We start from the raw sequence: 20538 nt of genomic DNA on the forward strand, positions 1-20538 counted from the left end.
ACCACAGTAAATGGTTTACAGGAGGACAGGAGGGATTGAACAATCATTAGACCTAGAATTCTTGGCCACCCTGATTATGTACCCAGAGAGCTTGTTGTCACACAACAGCTGCCATTAGATAGGGACCCTGGATAAGAGCCATTTATAAACACCACGTGTGAGCCAGGAGGAGGCTGGTGGGAGGAGCTATAGGAGGACAGCTCATTGTAAAGACCGTAATGGAATTAATGGAATGGTGTCAAACACACCAAACATATGGAAACCACATGTTTTGACCATGTATTCAATTTCAGCCATATACAATGAGCCCGTCCTCCTGTAGCTCCTCCCACCAGCCTCCTCTGGTATAAGCATATGCTCGGCCATATGGCAGAGTAACAGTGTGGTGCCTAGATAGGCTAGCAGTGTTTTACCGGACATCACCACATTTTCAAGAACCAGATGACTGTACTGATGAAATACATGTCTACATGTTATTTAGTATCGATGTACAGTATATCCAAGATGACTCTGTGACCTCAGGCCATGTGATTGGGTAATCCCAGGAGGGCAGGCGAGGTGAGTCGGGGCCACAATAGCGATCCGACCAGAATCTGAACCATAGATAGGGACATTTCCAATTGCCAGTTGGATAGCATGCCAACAATGAGTCAGAGCTAGGAGGAGAAAACAGCTGTTCAGTTTCACAAATGGACCAGACTGATAAACACACATCCAATACAACATCCAGAAGTAACTAGTCAGTATCCAATTACAGTATTTAATCACTTCAGATGATGCACTATGAATCAGTTCTGACTAACATGACTCATCATTTTCAAACACATTGCATGTTGCAACACAGAGGCATTAAATACCATTTTGACTTTCCTTCAGACATTCTACATACACAAAATGACAGTTTGCCTCACTGGGTTGGACCATCAAAGCCTAGGAGGTGGGACTCCATTCTTTTCTGGTTGGTGAAGGACAAGACATTACAGGCAGCAGAACACCTATCAGTCGGTCTACAGTAACAATCATCCCCTGCAGTCACCTGAGGTAGATGATAAGTGTTAATATGATCTCATACAAATGGCGGGTTATTAAAGAGTGCACTTTTACTGACTGGACGAATACAATCAACACTCACTAGAAAGTAATGACAATAAATACAGTTGTTTAAGTACCATCCTTTATTTTTTTTCTCTCCCCAATCAGACAATAACAAAAACATGTGCCAATAGAAACAAATACACAGATTGATATCGTCAACATTGCACACCAGTCTGTCCATCACATTTTGGTCACTATATCAAGTAAAAAATAAAATACATTTTTTAATAAAGAAAAATGCATATTGCACAGTTCTCTCTATTTAAAAAAAAAGAATTGCAATAGATACTCTTGCCCTGAATTGCACAGCAACTCAAAATAACGCACAGATAATATACATAAACTACCATTCCTTGGTCTACTGTAGCTCCTTTAAAAATGAAGTTGTCTGACCCCATTCAGCCACTGTAAGCCCCATGCCTGCATTGCACTCATTCAAGTTTTTTTGTAGCTACAAGTCTTGTTTTATGCTTGCAAATTAAAAAAACAAACATTGTAAAGTTCTCATTCATGCAGATATAGCATTGGTAGTTCCACGCTCCTGCCATTCCAAAGAGCACTTTCCACTTGTATGTAATTCAAAGACTGTGGATATCTACTGAACCTTTAAGAATATAGTACAATTAAAACCAGTGGACATACGGAGAGGATGATGGGAGAGGGTGCTCTTTGCAGTAATCGACAACATGGAAAGTGGGAACGTAGCGCATCTTTAGATTAGCATATCAAATATCATGTTGGGGAATTTGTGTCATTTCAAACAGAACTTCAATTTCTGTTTGAAGGCTAATAAGTCAATTGGAGATAACAGCTCCAGTATGGGAAGTGTTTTCTTGTACACACCATAACAGGACAGAGCTCATGGCACATGAAATGGTGTCTGATAATAATAGCCATGTCTTTTCTGTTCAAAGTGAACTATGGGTAAAGTCAGTACACAAAGCTACGGTGACAATGTGAGATGTTGAAATGGTTGAGTTAATGTACAGAAAACTACACGACAACAGCAAAACTCATTATGGAGCGATGGACTTCCCAAAAAATAGCTTTGCAAGTGCCAGCATGTCTCTGGGCCAGATTCAAATCTGTATACGCACAAGCACACACAACTTACTACTACTAAGGCTGAGGCTATTCAACTCTATTTCAAGAGGTCACTTTGTACTACATGTGCTGTTTGGCCTTTCCTCTGCTGTTAAAATATTTTCTGATGAAACTGGTACAAGATGGTAGATCATAGACGACAGAAAGGCAACTTTCACTGGGATATCAAAAGAGGCATGATTGTTAATAAATGTGTCACCCCTTTGGTGATGTCAAGATGAATCATGAGCAGTCTTACTTATTCAACAAGTGTCTCTGACTTTCAGAAGGTAAAATGTTTGAGCAATGTTTTCCTCTGTATATTTTGGCTTGTTTAATTCCAGTGGTAGGTTTGGACACAGTGCATTCAGAAAGTACTCAGACCCCTTATTCAGACTTTTCACACATTTTGTTATGTTACAGCCTTATTCTAAAATGTATTATTTTTTTCTCATCAAGCTACATACAATACCCCATAATGATAAAGAAAAAAGTATTCTTTTTTTTGTTGCAGATGTATTAACATTTAAAAACTGAAATACCTTCTTTACATGAATATTCAGACCCTGTGCTGAGACAAGAAAATTGGGCTCAGGTGCATCCTGTTTCCATTGATCATCCTTGAGATGTTTCTACAACTTGATTAGAGTAAAGTAAATTAATTGGACATGATTGGAAAGGCACACACCTGTCAGTAAAAGGCACATGACAGCCCGCTTGGAGTTAGCCAAAAGGCACTTAACTCAGACCATCAGAAACAAGATTCTCTGGTTTGATGAAACCAAGACTGAACTCTTTGGCCTGAATGCCAAGTGTCATATCTGGAGGAAACCTGGTGCCATCCCTATGGTTAAGCATGGTGGTGGCAGCATCATGCTGTGGGATATTTTTCAGCGGCAGGGACTGGGAGACTAGTCAGGATTGAGGGAAAGATGAACAGAGCAAAGTACAGAGATCCTTGATGAAAAGCTGCCCCAGAGCTCTCAGGACCTCAGACTGGGGCGAAGGTTCACCTTCCAACAGGACAAATATCCTAAGCACACAGCCAAGACAACGCAGGAATGGCTTTTGGACAAGTCTCTGAATGTCCTTGAGTGGCCCCCAGAGCCCGGCTCAAACATATCTGGAGAGACCTGAAAATAGCTGTGCAACAACACTCCCCATCCAGCATGACAGAGGTTGAGAGGATCTGCAGAGAAGAATGGGAGAAACTCCCCAAATACAGGTGTGCCAAGCTTGTAGCGTCATACCCAAGAAGACTCGAGGCTGTAATCGTTGCCAAAGGTCCTTCAACAAAGCACTGAGTAAAGGGTCTGAATAGTACTTTTTATTTTTTAATACATTTGCAAAAATGTCTAAACCCCTGTTTTTGCTTTGTCATTATGGTGCATTGTGTGTAGATTGATGAGGGAATGTTAATATACATCCAAATAATACAAATGCAAGGACATTTCCTACATCTCCATGTCAGTCTCTGAACAGGAGGATATATGTTACAATACCTATTCAAATATGCACCTCTTTCAGAATGCAGTATAATCATAAATGCCTCAAATGATATCTAATCTTCTCAGCGTCAAGGCTAACATAATTCAACTATGGTGAAGTCAACTAAAAGGGGGCCTACGGTCTTCATTATTGAAAATGCTGACAATCAGTGTGACCATGAAACAAAATGGTGCAGTTTGAGGCTATATGGTGCAGTTTGAGGCTATGTGGCGGAAAGTGATGCGGGCGCTGGAGCTGGGGGTGGTGAGCAGGTTGGTCTGGGCAGGCGTGATGTTTTGGATGTTTGTGTGCGTCTGCATGTGGATGTTTCTATTGTTAAAAATGTAATAAAATAAAAAAGTGGACCCCCAAAATATTCAGTGAGAACATATGATTATGTACGAGGCGTAATAACTGATGTATAACTACACAATTCATTTACTTTTCATAATCAAATCAAAAATACCTTATTTTCAGTCTGGCATTAGAAACACTCGAGGGCTTTCATTGACAACATATTTCCCATCACAGCAACTGATTCAGTGCTACATTTATTCATGTATCTGGCCATAATAGAGAACAGCTATTATTTACAATGAAATGCATCTTAGTTGGCATTATTGGTTGTTTGAAGGTCAAAACTATAAACTTTAGACAACAAACACAATAAAAAATGTGTATATGAAAGTATACCTTGTTAATGTGTTTACAAGGACGTCTTACAAGGATGTTTAGTGATTAAATAATGAGAAAAAACATCCAGAGAAACAACTAATTTCAAATAGCAGTCGATCCACAGTTACTGTGGTGCTACATTAAACTAGTTAAAATGTAGGATAGCTTTCGGAATGAGACCAATTCCTTCCCATCACTCTCTACACAATATAACACCATTTAAATGAATCACAGGTCTTTATAACTTAAGTTGAATTATATTGCTGGTTTAAATGGCCAGTCAAATTTTAACAGATTATAACTATGGAAAATAAATAGCAACCACAAACGATTGGTTTGTGTGAAGACAACTTATTATTTTTGTATGTAAAAAAACAACAACATCCACCCTGTAAATTTGACAACTCAAACCTTCAGAACATTTTTGAGTTTGCTGAACATAATTTAACCGCTTCATGTGCATGTTAAGGATCTGTAAAAAATGTTGAGGTGAATAAATACGCCTTTGACTTCTGTCACAAGAAAAGAAATGCTTTGTAGTTCAGAAAATAATAATTATCAAATGCACATTTTTTATAGTAAATAATGACCAAACACAAAACATTTTAAATTTATAGTATGTACAAATTATATAAACATCAATCTGCTTAAAAATGCAATTAAAATACACCATGACTTAATTAAGTACATTAAATACAAACTAATCAGCCAACAAAATAAGAAAATCAAGGCAATTGGAGCTGCAGTGCATAAACTGCTTTAACACAGAGCTACTACGTACGATAAGTGTACAGTACCAAATATCCTTATTAAAACTAAGAAATAAAATAAACATTTGCCAAGTGATCATAAAGTAGAACAATATTGATTTATTCAATTCAAAATTGTTTGGTGATGAGAAAACTATTACGTGTAAAATTCCCCACCTTCGTGGATAGTTTGATACCATCACACTGCATTATGGGTGGACAAATCAGTCAACAAATTATAATAATGTACAACAAACAAATAAAACCGTAATCCAAATAATGTCATTTTTGGTAGCCTTAAAAGACAGCTGGCCTACAGATCAGAGTGTTCATACCCTTTTGAAATCTACTGAGTCATTGTGATCCGTACAGTTGAAACGCTCATGCTGCTGTTTATAGACACAGAGAGATACAGCTCCATCGGAGAGTATAATAATACAATGACCTGGACATTCAGTTACCCAAGCTCCTGTCCTAAAAACCTTGGAGCAAAATTCAACATTCAGTCTAGGTGGATCGCAAGCGCAACACAACCTGGGGAGAAAAAAAAATGTAACAGAAGTGCCATCTCTTCCCAGCGTTCCGACACAAAACAGCTTCTTTTGGCAGTGCAATAATCAAGTCCACTGGTCACAAGCACCTCACATGATGGACCTTTAAGACCTCTCATCTGGTAGGATTCCAACCAACTCCCTAGCAGGAGAATACAACACTGGCGATCTTTTAACCATCTTCTCTGGTGAGTTTCCTCTTTTAGCTAAAGTAGTTTTGGCACAGGGTTATAGGGAAGTGGTGCTGGAGGTCAGGGAGCAGAGGGAGGTCACACAGCTGTCTCCTGGTCCTCTCTCTGGATCATCTGGTAGTGCTGCCGGTTCTCCAGGTAGGCAGCCAGCTCTGCATCCTTGGCCTTCTCTGCACGATGCTTTGGTGTGTCACCCTGCAGCAAAAGAGAGGCAATTTGCTCAACATAAAAGACTGCAATGAAGAACCCAACTTTAATTAAGGCAGCATCTATTTCTCCTGACGTTTGAACATCAAGCCGCAGAGTCAAAGACCAGTCTGCAAAGACCAGTCTGCAAAGACCAGTCTGCAAAGACCAGTCTGCAAAGTACAGTCTGCAACTATTTTTGAGACGTACGAATCATTTGCATTCAGATTATCATGTTTTAGTAATATTTCCAGTTATCAACGGTGAATATGCACCAAATGTTTGTTTGTCTGTGTGCAAAAGCAAATCTAGAATGTTTTTAGACTGAAAAGTTTTCAGATTCATCCAAGAGCTACTGTACCATTTTCTAATGTTTTATTTAACCTTGATTTAACTAGCCAAGTTAGTTAAGAACAAATTCTTATTTACAATGATGGCCTACCCCGGCCAAACCTGGACGATGCTGGGACAATTGTGCACCGCCCTATGGGACTCCCAATCAAGGCCGGATGTGATACAGCCCAGGATCGAACGAGGGTCTATAGTGACGCCTCTAGCACTGAAATGCAGTGCCTTAGACCGCTGTGCCACTGGGGAACTATTTAAGAAATAGCTTCACAAAACCCAATTATTTCTAATTTCTTGTTTTTTTGAAGAGCTAGAGCCCAAAAAAACTCAAGCGAAAAAGAAAAGAGAACATGGTGAGATGTTGAGATAAAAAGATAGGAAAAGTCATTGCTAAGATATGCTGATGTCTCAAGGCCAAGAGTGAATGTATCGTGAGTGAGAAAGAGACCGACAGGCAGAAAGGGTGGGAGGATGAAGAGATAGAGGAGAGGAAAGAAAGCCAGGCTGAACTGCACCCCAAGGCCACAGGGTATGTATCAGACGTGCCCCAAATCCTGCAAGATTACATTTTTCATCATTGCTTGGACAGACAGACAGACAGACAGACAGACAGACAGACAGACAGACAGACAGACAGACAGACAGACAGACAGACAGAGACAGACAGAGACAGACAGAGACAGACAGACAGAGACAGACAGACAGAGACAGACAGAGACAGACAGAGACAGACAGAGACAGACAGAGACAGACAGACAGAGACAGACAGAGACAGACAGACAGACAGACAGACAGACAGACAGACAGACAGACAGACAGACAGACAGACAGACAGACAGACAGACAGACAGACAGACAGACAGACAGACAGACAGACAGACAGAGAGCTGAGTGTCATGGGCTACAGTAATCTCAAGCATTCTGTCAGTTGCTTATGAGAGAGACTACATTGCAGACACACCATGTGCAGTGAGAGTTTGGATAGGAAAATTCTTCAAGCCTTGACATGAAACTCAAGACATCTTAAATCTGGTAGTCTGAGCCTTCCAGGACAGAAATCTGAGATAAAAACCAGCTGTGAGGTCTTCAGAAGGAGGATCTTGTGAAATACTGTAGTAAAAAATGAAAGCCTTGTGTTCCAACTGCCTTCCACACACTGTCGATGGTATTTTAAACAAATGTATCCATTTGGCAATCTGCAGGAGAGGGTAAACACATAAGATATTTTATGGTGGAGCCACTTGGAGGTAAGTACTTTAATTGACATCTGGCTAGTTTGGTTCAGAGGGGATGTATAGGGCACCGCTGTAATGCTCCCCCACCCGGTGCACAATTAGCGTGTCATAAGAAAGACAAGCTAATTTTCCTTCTGGATGATGATTAGGCCATTCTATACCCACCACTTATCCATTTTACATTTGAGTAATTTAGCAGATGCTCTTATCCAGAGTAACTTACCCCTCTTAAGATGCCGCTGGAGAACAAGGCTGACGTTTTACGTATTCCTAACCAATTGTGTTTTTTTGTTAGTTTCTTTGCAACTTATTTTTTAAAACTTAGTTTGTAATATTGTTGCTACTACCGTCTCTTATGACTAAAAATAACTTCTGGGCATCAGAACTGCGATTACTTACCACGGGACAGGCAGAATCCTTTTTTTCCTTTAACGAGTCCGTCGAGCCCGACGTGAATGATATACTGCTTCCCTGGGAACAGGCCCAGATCCCCGTCATTTGCATGAAGAGAAAGCGGAGAAAAAGGGGCCAGAGGGCAGGCTGCCTTCGGAGAATTCGTAAGCAATCGAATAAACCCCCACTTCCTTCCATTCTGCTAGAAAACGTGCAATCTTTGTATAATAAAATCGACGACCTATGCGGAAGATTAAACTACCAACGGGATATTCAAAACTATAATATCTTATGCCTCACGTAGTCATGGCTGAATGACGACATTATCAACAGACAGCTGGCTGGTTATATGTTTTACTGGCAGGACAGAACAGCGAACAGTGAACAACAGCTAGTGCACGATATCTAAGGAAGTCTCAAGGTTTTGCTCGCCTGAGATAGAGTAAGTTGTAGACCACACAATCTACCTAAATAATTTTCTTCTGTATTTTTCATAGCTGTCTACATACCACCACAGACTGATGCTGGCACAAAGACGCACTGAATGAGCTGTATTCCGCCATAAGCAAACAAGAAAACGCTCACCCAGAGGCGGCGCTCCTAGTGGCCGGGAAATTTAATGCAGGGAAATTTAAATCCGTTTTACTAAATTTCTATCAGCATGTTAAATGTGCAACCAGAGGGAAAAAAAACCCGCCTTTGCTCCACACACAGAGACGCGTACAAAGCTCTCCCTCGCCCTAATTTTGGCAGATCTGACCATAAATCTATCCTCCTGATTCCTGCTTACAAGCTAAAATTAAAGCAGGAAGCACCAGTGACGAGATCAATAAAAAAGCGGTCAGATGAAGCAGATGCTAAGCTACAGGACTGTTTTGCTATCACAGACTGGAACATGTTCCGGGATTCCTCCGATGGCATTGAGGAGTACACCATATCAGTCATCGACTACAAAGGGAAGCACAGCCGAGAGCTGCCCAGTGACACAGGTCAAACAGGTCAACATTCACAAGACGGATTAACAGGATGTGTAACACCATTATCCCAGAAACCCTAGACCCACTCCAATTTGCATACCGCCCCAACAGATCCACAGATGATGCAATCTATATTGCACTCCACACTGCCCTTTCCCACCTGGACAAAAGGAACACCTACGTGAGAATGCTATTCATTGACTAGAGCTCAGCGTTCAACACCATAGTGCCCTCAAAGCTCATCAATAAGCTAAGGAACCTGGGACTAAACACCTCCCTCTGCAACTGGATTCTGGACTTCCTGACGGGTCGCCCCCAGGTGGTAAGAGTAGGTAACAACACATCCGCCACGCTGATCCTCAACACAGGGGCCCCTCAAGGGTGCATGCTCAGTCCCCTTCTGTACTCCCTGTTCACGCATGACTGCATGGCCAGGTATGACTCCAACACCATCTTTAAGTTTGCCAATGACAAAACAGTGGTAGGCCTGATCACCGAGAACAACGAGACGGCCTATAGGGAGGAGGTCAGAGACCTGGCTGTGTGGTGTCAGGACAACAACCTCTCCCTCAACGTGATCAAGACAAAGGAGATGATTGTGGACTATAGGAAATAGAGGACCGAGCACACCCCCATTCTCATCGACTGGGATGTAGTGGAGCAGGTTGTGAGTTTCAAGTTCCTTGGTGTTCATATCACCAACAAACTAACATGGTCCAAGCACACAAGACAATCGTGAAGAGGGCACAACAAAACCTATTCGCCCTCAGGAGACTGAAAGGATTTGGCATGGGTCCTCAGATCCTCAAAAGGTTCTACAGCTGCACCATCGAGAGTATCCTGAACGGTTGCATCACTGCCTGGTATGGCAACTGCTCGGCCTCCGACCGCAAGGCACTACAGAGGGTAGTGCGTATGGCCCAGTACATCACTGGGGCCAGGCTTCCTGCCATCCAGGACCTCTACACCAGGAGGTGTCTGAGGAAGGCCCTAAAAATTGTCAAAGACTCCAGCCACTCTAGTCATAGACTGTTCTCTCAGCTACCACACGGCAAGCGGTACCAGAGCACCAAGTCTAGGTCCAAGAGGCTTCTAAACAGCTTCAACCACCAAGCCATAAGACTCCTGAACATCTAATCAAATGGCTACCCAGACTATTTGCATTGCCTTTACACAACTGTAACTTTCGGTTATCATCTATGCAGCCACTTTAATAACTCTACCTACAGTACATGTACATATTACCTCCATTAACCGGTGTCCCCGCACATTGACTCTGTACCAGTACCCCCTGTATATAGTCTCGCTATTGTTATTTTACTGCTGCTCTTTAATTACTTGTTACTTTTATTTTGAATTCTTACTCATATTTTTTTTTAAATCTGCATTGTTGGTTAGGAGGTCGTAAGTAAGCATGTGGTAAAATGTGATTTGATTTGAAGAGCAATTAAGGTTAAGTGCCTTTCTCAAGGGCACAACTGCATATTTTTCACCTAGTCGGTCGGGAATTCGAACCAGCGACCTTTCGGACCCAATGCTCTTAACCGCTAGGCTACCTGCCGCCCCATATAAAACACTTCTCAGGGGTAGCCTATGCATCAACTTGGTTTCTTTTGGCCAAATAAAGAGTAAAACAATGAGGGAAGAGGGAGCGTTGCTCTCACCTGTAAGTCTGTCTTCATGAGGGATGCCCCTGCCTCTACCAGGTAGTGACAGATAGTCCTCTGACACAGTGACGCTGCTTTGTGCAACACTGTCTCCCCACTGAGACAGAGAGAGAGACAGAGACAGAGAGATAAAGAAAGAGATAGGGAGAAAGAGGGGGAATCCAATGAGTGTAACTTTCTATTTTAAACTTTAACTAGATACATCACACAGACTGTGTGTAAAATGAGCATTTCAAAATCCATGTCTTAAACTTACTTTTCCTTTTCTGTAATATCCAGGATATCTGTGGGTGCTGTTTGTTGGTAGGGGGCAGGGAAAAAGAGACATTTCAAAGCATGTCCCTAAACCAATTACAACACTCCAAGATACTACTTTTATAGAATAGTAAAAAGCTGGTGTAGGACGACTGACAGAAAACATATCCTTTTCAAATATTGGAATGTATCATTCGTTGTTGAGAAAGAAAGACTCCATAAACGACAACAAGAGTACACAGAGTGAGATGTACCCGCGCTGTGCGCATTTCCCTCAAATATATGGCGTTCCACACCTGGGACATAATTCTACTATCACAAAAAACATAGAGCATACTGTGCTGGGTTAACTTCTGATCCATAGTTCATATTTGAGCGTCACAGACTCAATTTGGGAAATCCCACAGAATTATTCAGTATTGTGAGGGGGGGATGTCCTACCTACAGACTTAAATAGAACACATAAATGTGTATTGCCTCGTCCCTACCATTGTCCAGGATGTATTTGACAGTCTCCTTGCTACCAGTGTCCACAGCATAGTGGAGCAGGGTGCATCCTGAGGGGTCCTGCAGTGACAGGTCAGCTCCCAGTTTGTGCAGTTCCTTCAGCTGGGAGAAGAGGGCACATTGTTATGACTGGAGGCGTGGGGAAAGTGACTGCATGTCCAGAGGAATGGGGGAATAGACTGCATTTTTATTCATTGCCGACCAGAGAAATGCTTACCCTGAGGTAACGTTGTGACAGAAGTGATCATCATTCCCTTGTTGAATGTATCAACTAGTGAGCCTACATTCATTATACAGTATGTACCAGTCAATAGTTTGGACACACCTATTAGTGGTTTGGTTTTTCTTAAATTTTTACATTGTAGAAAAGTTTGCAACAAATCAAAATATATTTTATATTTGAGATTCTTCAAAGTAGCCACCCTTTGCCTTGATGACAGCTTTGCACACTCTTGACATTCACTCAACCAGCATCACTTTTTTGGTTACTAAATTATTCCATATATGTTATTTCATAGTTTTGATGTCTTCGCTATTATTCTACAATGTAGAAAATAGTAAAAATAAATAAAAACCCTTGAATGAGTAGGTGTGTCCAAACTTTTGACTGGTACTGTATATGAAGTGTGCATATCCAATGGCCACTGTGGCTCCCACTCACCTTCAGATGGTCTTTGCGCTTCACACATTCAATCAACACTTCCGGTGATACTGTAAGGAGGTATAAGATATGAAAGGAGGCTGTAGATTCAGTAGTCATAACAACATCAGACCATAATACATGACAGTGTCCTTTGGGGAAAGATCTGAGCAGTGTGCCAGTGTTCATGAATAGCTCTCTATGGGGCACTTGTTTGTTTGGTTTTAGTACTATATGACTTATGTAAGACTGACAGTCTTGGGAAAAGGAACCTCAAACTGAATTGATCATCAAAAACATTGTCAATCTATTTACTCAGCTAACATGGACAGTAACGAGAGCAAGATGCATGTTGCTGCCTTCAGTAGAGGGACAGTATTTAAACACTGGATCATGAAATGTTTTAAATTAACACGGATAATCCCATTCGCGCCTGTTGAGTTCTTGGGTTCAGTCTCAATATGGAAAATCCTTGTTGAAAGCACCAAATTGCCCTTTGTAGATTATTTACCCTAATCCACCCATCTGCATGTTTTCCGTCGAGGCAGGAAAACAGTCGGCTCAAAATTCCCCACAGCATTCTCACAAATCTCAGTTAGCCAGCTCTGCAAGTCAAACAGTTGCTACCACGACGTCTGCGTCTGAAGATACAGTATGCTCTAGAATCCTGCTGTCAGAGCTGAACAACCATAATTAGAATGGGGCTGATACTGGAAATTTTGTTTTTTTGTCCTTTAGAAAACAACTCGAGAGATGCCAAGTCAGGTCTCGAGAATATATTCTGACTGGGCTCACGCCAGAATCTTCGTGAGGGATGGACTTGAATGCTAATGTGTTTCCTGTGAATTTTAATAATCCTTCACCGCAGCACTCTAGTTCAAATGCTGTGAAATGCATATCTTAAGTGCCAATAAAAAAAAATGGTGGGTGGGGGGGGGTAAAACCCTTCGAATGATGGCAGGTGAACTTCCGGGGGTTTGTTTAAGCAGGGCCACAAAGGCTAAGACATTTTTAGCCACCTCTTGAATCCAGCTCAAAAAAAAGCATCAGGCTCTTATCGTTCGACATTATTCATAGTGAAACTTCATTCTGACAGGAATTAGCTGGCGGTGGATTTTAGTTTGTTAAACCTTGATTGTGGGCACCGATTTACCCACATCCACCAAGTTAACGGCGTCAATTTATAATCACCTAGTGCAACAATTCAAAGTGTGTTTGTTTTACCTTTGTCTGTATTGCACAGTGTATTCTGCTCCGACCTGGGGGAGATAGAGAGCAAGACACGATTAAAGCAATACAAAACAGTTCACAAAACAAAATGCTTGTAAAGCCCACCTCTCTACACCCCTTGGGTTTTCATAGCAAACATCCATGATAGGAAAAAACCTAAAACAAACCAAATCCCCAAAACCAAATGTCCCCAAAAAAAGACTTGCTTCGGTTGCATGGTTTTGGTTCAGGTGGGAGGTGGTGTGGTTAATTAGACAGTCCCCTGATTTGCTCTGTTTTTCCAGGCGTCCCTTGCCTGCCAACTAGCCCAAGGTAAAATACTCTAATACGTGTGTTTGCAGCCAAAAGAGCTCCCCCCTCCCTCTCCTCCATTCAGCCAAACACACACACACACACACACAGAGCCGTGTCAGTAGGGCAGTGTGAGTGGACAGAGAGGCAGCTCTTGGGCCTCCCTGCTGTCACTCCAGGTTATGTTACTGTCTGATCCTGGCTGGGCTGTCTGTTTGCCAGAAGCTAAATCCCCCACACACACTAATCCACTGAGAACTGACACAAGGCTAACATCAAAACGCACACAGGCAGGAACAGTGAAGCTGAGACTGACCGTCCGAGGAGCAGGCCCTGTACTGACCAGACAAATTATCCTACTGATTGGTCAATCCCACCTCTCTCAGGCTGGCCTTAAGACTGGCTCTTCGTCTTTGTTATTAGCACAGAGCAGAAGGCGTAAACAATAATGGGTATGAACGGTGTGAATATATCAAGAACATTAGAGGGTCAGAGACCATTGTATTCATTGAGAATTAAAAAAACCCTGCTTGAAAAGATACTATAACGGTCATCTACCAAATCAAAGCAAACTTTAATTTGTCACACGCGCCCGAATAAAACATGTGTAGACCTTACTGTGAAATGCTTACTATGCTAGCCCCTTAAACAACAGTGCAGTTCAAGAAAGAGTTAAGAAAATAATGACCAAATAAACTTAAGTAAAAAATAATAAAAAGCAACAATAACGAAGCTATATACGGGGGGGTACCGGTACCGAGTCAATGTGCGGGGGTACAAGTTAGTTGAGGTAATTTGTACATGTAGGTAGGGGTGAAGTGACTATGCACAGACAATAAACAGCAAGTAGCAGCAGTGTAAAAAAACAAATGGGGGGAGGGGTGTCAATTTAAATAATCCGGTGGCCATTTGATCAATTGTTCAGCAGTCTTATGGCTTGGGGGTAGAAGCTGTTAAGGAGCCTTTAGGTCCTAGACTTGGAAGACTGCGGAAGCAGAGAAAATAGTCTATGACTTGTCTTTGACAATTCTTTGGGCTTTCCTCTGACACCGCCTAGTATATGTAGAGGTCCTGCATGGCAGGAAGCTTGGCCCCAGTGATGTACTGGGCCGTACACACTACCCTCTGTAGCACCTTACGGTCAAATGCCGAGCAGTTGCCATACCAAGTGTTGATGCAACCGGTCAGGATGCTCTCGATGTTGCAGCTGTAGAACTTTTTGAGGATCTGGGGACCCATGCCAAATCTTTTCAGTCTACTGAGGGAGAAAAGGTGTTTTTGTGCCATCTTCACGACTGTCATGTGTGTTTGGACCATGATATTTCGTTGGTGATGTGGACACCAAGGAACTTGAAACTCTCGACCCGCTCCACTACAGCCCCGTTGATGTTCATGGGGGCCTGTTCGGCCTGCCTTTTCCCGTAGTCCATGATCAGCTCTTTTGTCTAGCTCACATTGAAAGAGAGGTTGTTGTCTTTGCACCACACTGCCAGGTCTCTGAAGGCCATCTCATCGTTGTCGGTGATCAGACCTACCACTGTTGTGTCATCGGCAAACTTAATGATGGTGTTGGAGTCATGTTTGGCCACGCAGTCGTGGGTGAACAGGGAGTACAGGAGGGGACTAAGCACACACCCCTGAGGGGCCCCAGTATTGAGGATCAGCGTAGCAGACGTGTTGTTGCCTACCCTTACCACCTGGGGGCAGCCCGTCAGGAAGTCCAAGATCCAGTTGCAGAGGGAGATGTTAAGTCCCAGGGTCCTTAGCTTAGTGAAAGAGTTTTGTGACTCCTATGGTGCTGATCGCTGAGCTGTAGTCAATGACCAGCATTCTCACATAGGTTTTCCTTTTGTCCAGGTGGGAAAGGGCAGTGTGGAGTGCGATTGAGATTGCATCATCTGTGGATCTGTTGCGGCGGGCGGTATGCGAATTGGAGTGGGTCTAGGGTATCCGGGGAGGATGCTGTTGATGTGAGCCATGACCAGCCTTTCAAAGCACTTCTTGGCTACCGGCGTGAGTGCTACGGGGCGGTAATCATTTAGGCAGGTTACCTTCGCTTCCTTGGGCACAGGGACTATGGTGCTCTGCTTGAAACATGTAGGTAATACAGACTCGTTCAGGGAGAGGTTGAAAATGTCAATGAAGACACTTGCCAGTTGGTCTGCGCATGCTTTGAGTACACGTCCTGGTAATCTGTCTGGCCCCGCAGCTTTGTGAATGTTGACCTGTTTAAAGGTCTTACTCACATTGGCTACCGAGAGCGTTATCCCACAGTCATCCAGAACAGCTGGTGCTCTCATGCATGCTTCAGTGTTGCTTGCCTCGAAGCGAGCATAAAAGGCATTTAGCTTGAATGGTAGGCTCACGTCACTGGTCAGCTCGTGGGTTTCCTTTTGTAGTCCATAATAGTTTTCAAGCCCTGCCACATCCGACGAGCATCAGAGCCGGTGTAGTAGGATTCAATCTTAATCCTGTATTGACGCTTTGCTTGTTTGATGGTTCGTCTGAGAGCATAGGGGGATTTTTTGTAAGCGTCCAGATTAGTGTCCCGATCCTTGAAAAGCGGCATCTCTAGCCTTTAGATCGATGTGAATGTTGCCTGTAATCCATGGCTTCTGGTTGGGATATGTACGTACGGTCACTGTGGGGACGACATCATCGATGCACTTATTGATGAAGCCAATGACTGAGGTGGTATACTCCTCAATGCCATTTGATGAATCCCGGAACATATTCCAGTCTGTGCTAGCAAAACAGTCCTGTAGCTTGGCATCCGCGTCATCTGTCCACTTCCATACTACACGAGTCACTGGTACTTCCTGCTTTAGTGTTTGCTTGTAAGCAGGAATCAGGAGGATAGAATTATGGTCAGATTTGCCAAATGGAGGATTAATGGCTAAGCAAGCATTTAGTAAAGCCATACTGATATTAACAGAGTACGAGATTTGGGTGAATAAACAAAGCATTATTACAATGTTACTAGAATCTTACAAAACAAACCCATCTTGATTTTCAGGTGGATCACTGCTGTAATTGTACTTGTTTGGGAAAATGTTAGTGAATTAGAAAGAAAATCTTCAATCAGACGGAGTAGACTCTTTTAGAAAGGGTCTGATCGTGGGCTCTCTAATCCTGTTCCTACCCTCGTGTAGGTTTTCACCCCAACCCCAGTTTTAACTTACCTGATTCAGCTGATCAACCAGCTAATTATTAGACTCAGATGCGTTAGATTAGCAAAAACCTATAGGACAGTAGCTCTCCAGGAAGAGTTGGAGAGCCCTGGTCTAATCTATTGGAAACCTTGGACTCACCTGGACTTGAAAAATAATACAATTAGACACAACAGAGCAGATGCTTGCTGTGCAAAGCAACACATTGTGATCATGGTAAATCGGAGGAGAAAAGAATCCCTGTAACAAGTCTTTCCCCAAGGTCTGGGAGTCCTATATGTCTGTGGGTTACTAATGTGCCTGCTTTCCCCTGTTAGAGGTAATTAACCACACAGAGCCCACAGTCTCTCTCATCAGCCCAGGAGTCTCCCACAATTACCCAGTCTGTCTCCATCCACTCCTCACTACAAGTCTCACTCCCAAGATAAATCTTTGATCAAAAAAAGGTTGAGTGTCTTGTTAGAGTTGCATATTTAAAACTCCTGACAAAAGGCGGCTGGCTTCCTGTTAGCTGTTACCAGCACACGTCATTGGTCGGGCTGGGAATTTTCCCCCCATCACTAGTTATTGGGCTGTTTGACTGTGGAAGAGGCAGACGCCAGCCAGCAAAAGTGGTAGATATGGGTCCAGTGTTCATAAGCTCAGGGGATCATAAGCTCATCATGAAGGGAAGAGCTACTGTGCCAAATTCGATGAAAGTGAGAGTGCCAGTCATGTGGTATTTACATGTAGGCCACGTATTGTCTGTGATACAGTTGATGAAACAGGTAACATGTGCAAAAGATATATCTTAAGAGGAAAGTGTACTTTGATTTAGTAAAACCACACAGTTTCACCCACACTTCATGCAAACGTTATGAGTATTCCAGTCTTACGTTACATCAAACTGCATTATCAGTTCTTTACAGTGCCTGTGACAAACAAAACACTGAGGTAAAAAAAAATGAATATATGTTGGTCTGGAAACAAGAGAAGCAGAACACAATCAATAGCAGGCAAAGTATATGTTCAAGCCTTGGGCCCCTGGCAGCAATTTCCTTTGAGAGTGGGAACAAAATATGCAGCTAAGATGTTGGGCAACATCAAGCCCCAAACCACTGGCCTAGCCTCTGTCGCTAATGGATTGTCAGTGTGAGGGAGATCCAGGGCAGATTACACACAGTTTACTGGAATATCTGGCTCACCTCATAATTATAGTGGAGCCCAGCTTCCACAGTCCAGACACATACATCACCACCAACCTGACAGTTATTCGCCAATCACAGGGAGAAGGACTTCAGAAGCTTTTATGTGTGCTCTTCCACAGTAAAACAAATGCCTAGGCATTAGCTCTGGGAATAAACATGACTCTTCAGGTCTCAGGGCAAGGTTACTCATTATGTGATCTCACCCCCCCCCCCCCTTTCCTTTTCCTCGCCACAACGACCCCAGCAGTTGATAGACATCAACTGATCCGCGTCATAGAATCAAGGTTGCCTGCATGACTATAGACCATGTTAATCAATTGAGCTAAAGACAAAGCAACAGGATTGACCTTAAAAGGACACAAGCCGCAAGATTTACTGCTGTTGAACGGTCAAATTCAAATTAATTATTCTGTTCCAAGCCAACTGGCAGGACTGCAGCTGGTGCAGAAAAACAGACTCCAAATTGTGGCTTTAAATGGGGGATCATTTTTTCTTATTAGGAAGTGAATAGCAAGCCATAAGCTGATAACAATTTGTCACCTCGGAGATCGTTAATGCAAACAGTCTGTACATTCCTGTGTAAGTGAGAAAAGACTGCCGGTCTCAGAATGAGGTATAATAGGCAATTAGAGGACCTAGCGGTTCGGTTCAGCACATAGAGCTTTCGAAACGCAAACATTGAGTCAACAATGGTATGGGGATGCCATCTTTTCTTACCATCGTTAATTTAGCAAAGTTTCAGGATGTTTTGATGCATGCTGGACTGTGCGCTCCGGTGTACCAGAGCTCCCTACAGTATTTATTGAATGGTAAAAACAAGGTTTCCATCAAAATCAACACGATTGCATCTTCTGTTGCCTCCTTCTACGGTCCATGCAGCCAAAACACACTCTACAAATAACAACCTCCTTTTCTAGGAGGAACTTGCATTACGCTCAGTTGAGCACTATCATTACAAAATACAGTGAATAAAGAACAGAAATGTGACAGCTTATAACGCCACCTCAGTCGATGTTACATGCTCATTTAAGCGGATCTGTTGAACATAACATCAGAAGAAAAGCCGACCGTGATTTGCTTTGTATCAAGGCTCAAATACCCTCTCTTTTAAGACTAGCTGATAACTGACTAATTACCCTTTCAATATAAAACCAAAGCCCTTGCTAGCATCCTAAGCATTTTACCCGGACATCAAGAAACAAAAAAAGCTCTACATCTCAAATGAATTACGACATTGGAAATAATTATAATTGCACGACAGGGAAGCATAACACAGGAAAATATCTGGCAAGGAAAATCTACAAAATACATTAATCAGTCTGTTTGGCAGATCACTGAAGTGACAAGCAAAACTTAATATTCTGGGCAATTTCATGCGGCTTCTTTGCAGTGCTTCACACATGACAGCTTTGTAGATGTAACTTCTCATTAGTCATCTCAGTGGACATGGAGAGCATCCATCATGCAAATCTGCCTCCAGACGAGACTCAATCAACAGTGAATTAGCGTCGCTGAAAAACACGAGTGGCAAAACAATGACAGATAATTCATTGTAAAATCAAAATGGGAGGATGTTCTCTCTCTCTCTCTCTCTCTCTCTCTCTCTCTCTCTCTCTCTCTCTCTCTCTCTCTCTCTCTCTCTCTCTCTCTCTCTCTCTCTCTCTCTCTCTCTCTCTCTCTCTCTCTCTCTCTCTCTCTCTCTCTCTCTCTCTCTCTCTCTCTCTCTCTCTCTCTCTCTCTCTCTCTCTCTCTCTCTCTCTCTCTCTCTCTCTCTCTCTCTCTCTCTCTCTCTCTCTCTCTCTCTCTCTCTCTCTCTCTCTCTCTCTCTCTCTCTCTCTCTCTCTCTCTCTCTCTCTCTCTCTCTCTCTCAAGGGAATGGGGCACGATGACAGTGAGAGGGAGCACATGGGCCTGTTTGTGCCATATGGTTTCATCAGCAGCTGAATGTCATCCCCACATTCTCACTAGCATCCTGCCAAGCTGGGACGTGAAGGTGATACCATTGTCCAAAAAAATCCTTCAGAAATTCAGTTTCAAAGATGTGATTCTCTCTCTTCACTGGGATAGTAGTGGACAACATGACATGTCTGGCACATTGCGTTGACGTCTGTGATATTGTATCGACTCCAGACCAAGGTTCTAGTAATCAGAAACGTATTCTGGTGTGACAGTGTGCTACGGGCAGAATCGAGAAAGTGACTTGGTGAAGAGAAAGAAAGTGAATGTGGTGAAAGTGGGCTTTGATCTCACCTCAATGTTGGGTTGAAATCAGCTGCAGTAGTGTTAGACCGATGGATACATCCTGCCCTTTAAGACAACATAAAAAAAATAATGGATGGACCAAAAAAACTAAACAGATGAGCACAGAAATGATAAATGTGTAAACAGGCAAGATAAACAATAAAAACAGAAACAACTGGAAAGCCTCTACAACCAAATCCTCATTTCGAGAATGTGTTACCGATGGATACATCCTGCCCTTTAAGACAACATAAAAAAAATAATGGATGGACCAAAAAAACTAAACAGATGAGCACAGAAATGATAAATGTGTAAACAGGCAAGATAAACAATAAAAACAGAAACAACTGGAAAGCCTCTACAACCAAATCCTCATTTC

The 20538-nt window shown here is 42.6% G+C and overlaps 1 protein-coding gene across 21 annotated transcripts in view; it reads right to left on the reverse strand.

Moving 5' to 3' along the window:
- Positions 1-1157: 1157 nt before the first annotated feature.
- The window catches only part of LOC109895530 (diacylglycerol kinase zeta-like), a 136360-nt gene continuing 116979 nt past the window's right edge, over positions 1158-20538 (reverse strand). For 19 of the 21 annotated variants that reach the window (XM_031830707.1, XM_031830709.1, XM_031830712.1 and 16 more), the window contains 7 exons: positions 20169-20225; positions 13265-13299; positions 12062-12111; positions 11382-11502; positions 10895-10931; positions 10636-10735; positions 1158-6027 (listed from right to left, as the gene is read on the reverse strand). In XM_031830707.1, coding sequence (XP_031686567.1) covers positions 5911-6027; positions 10636-10735; positions 10895-10931; positions 11382-11502; positions 12062-12111; positions 13265-13299; positions 20169-20225 — 517 coding nt within the window. In that variant the 3' untranslated portion in view covers positions 1158-5910. The other 2 variants (XM_031830700.1, XM_031830706.1) reach the window with 2 other exon arrangements.

Source organism: Oncorhynchus kisutch, linkage group LG8 (genome assembly GCF_002021735.2).
Source record: "Oncorhynchus kisutch isolate 150728-3 linkage group LG8, Okis_V2, whole genome shotgun sequence".
NCBI lineage: Eukaryota > Metazoa > Chordata > Actinopteri > Salmoniformes > Salmonidae > Oncorhynchus > Oncorhynchus kisutch.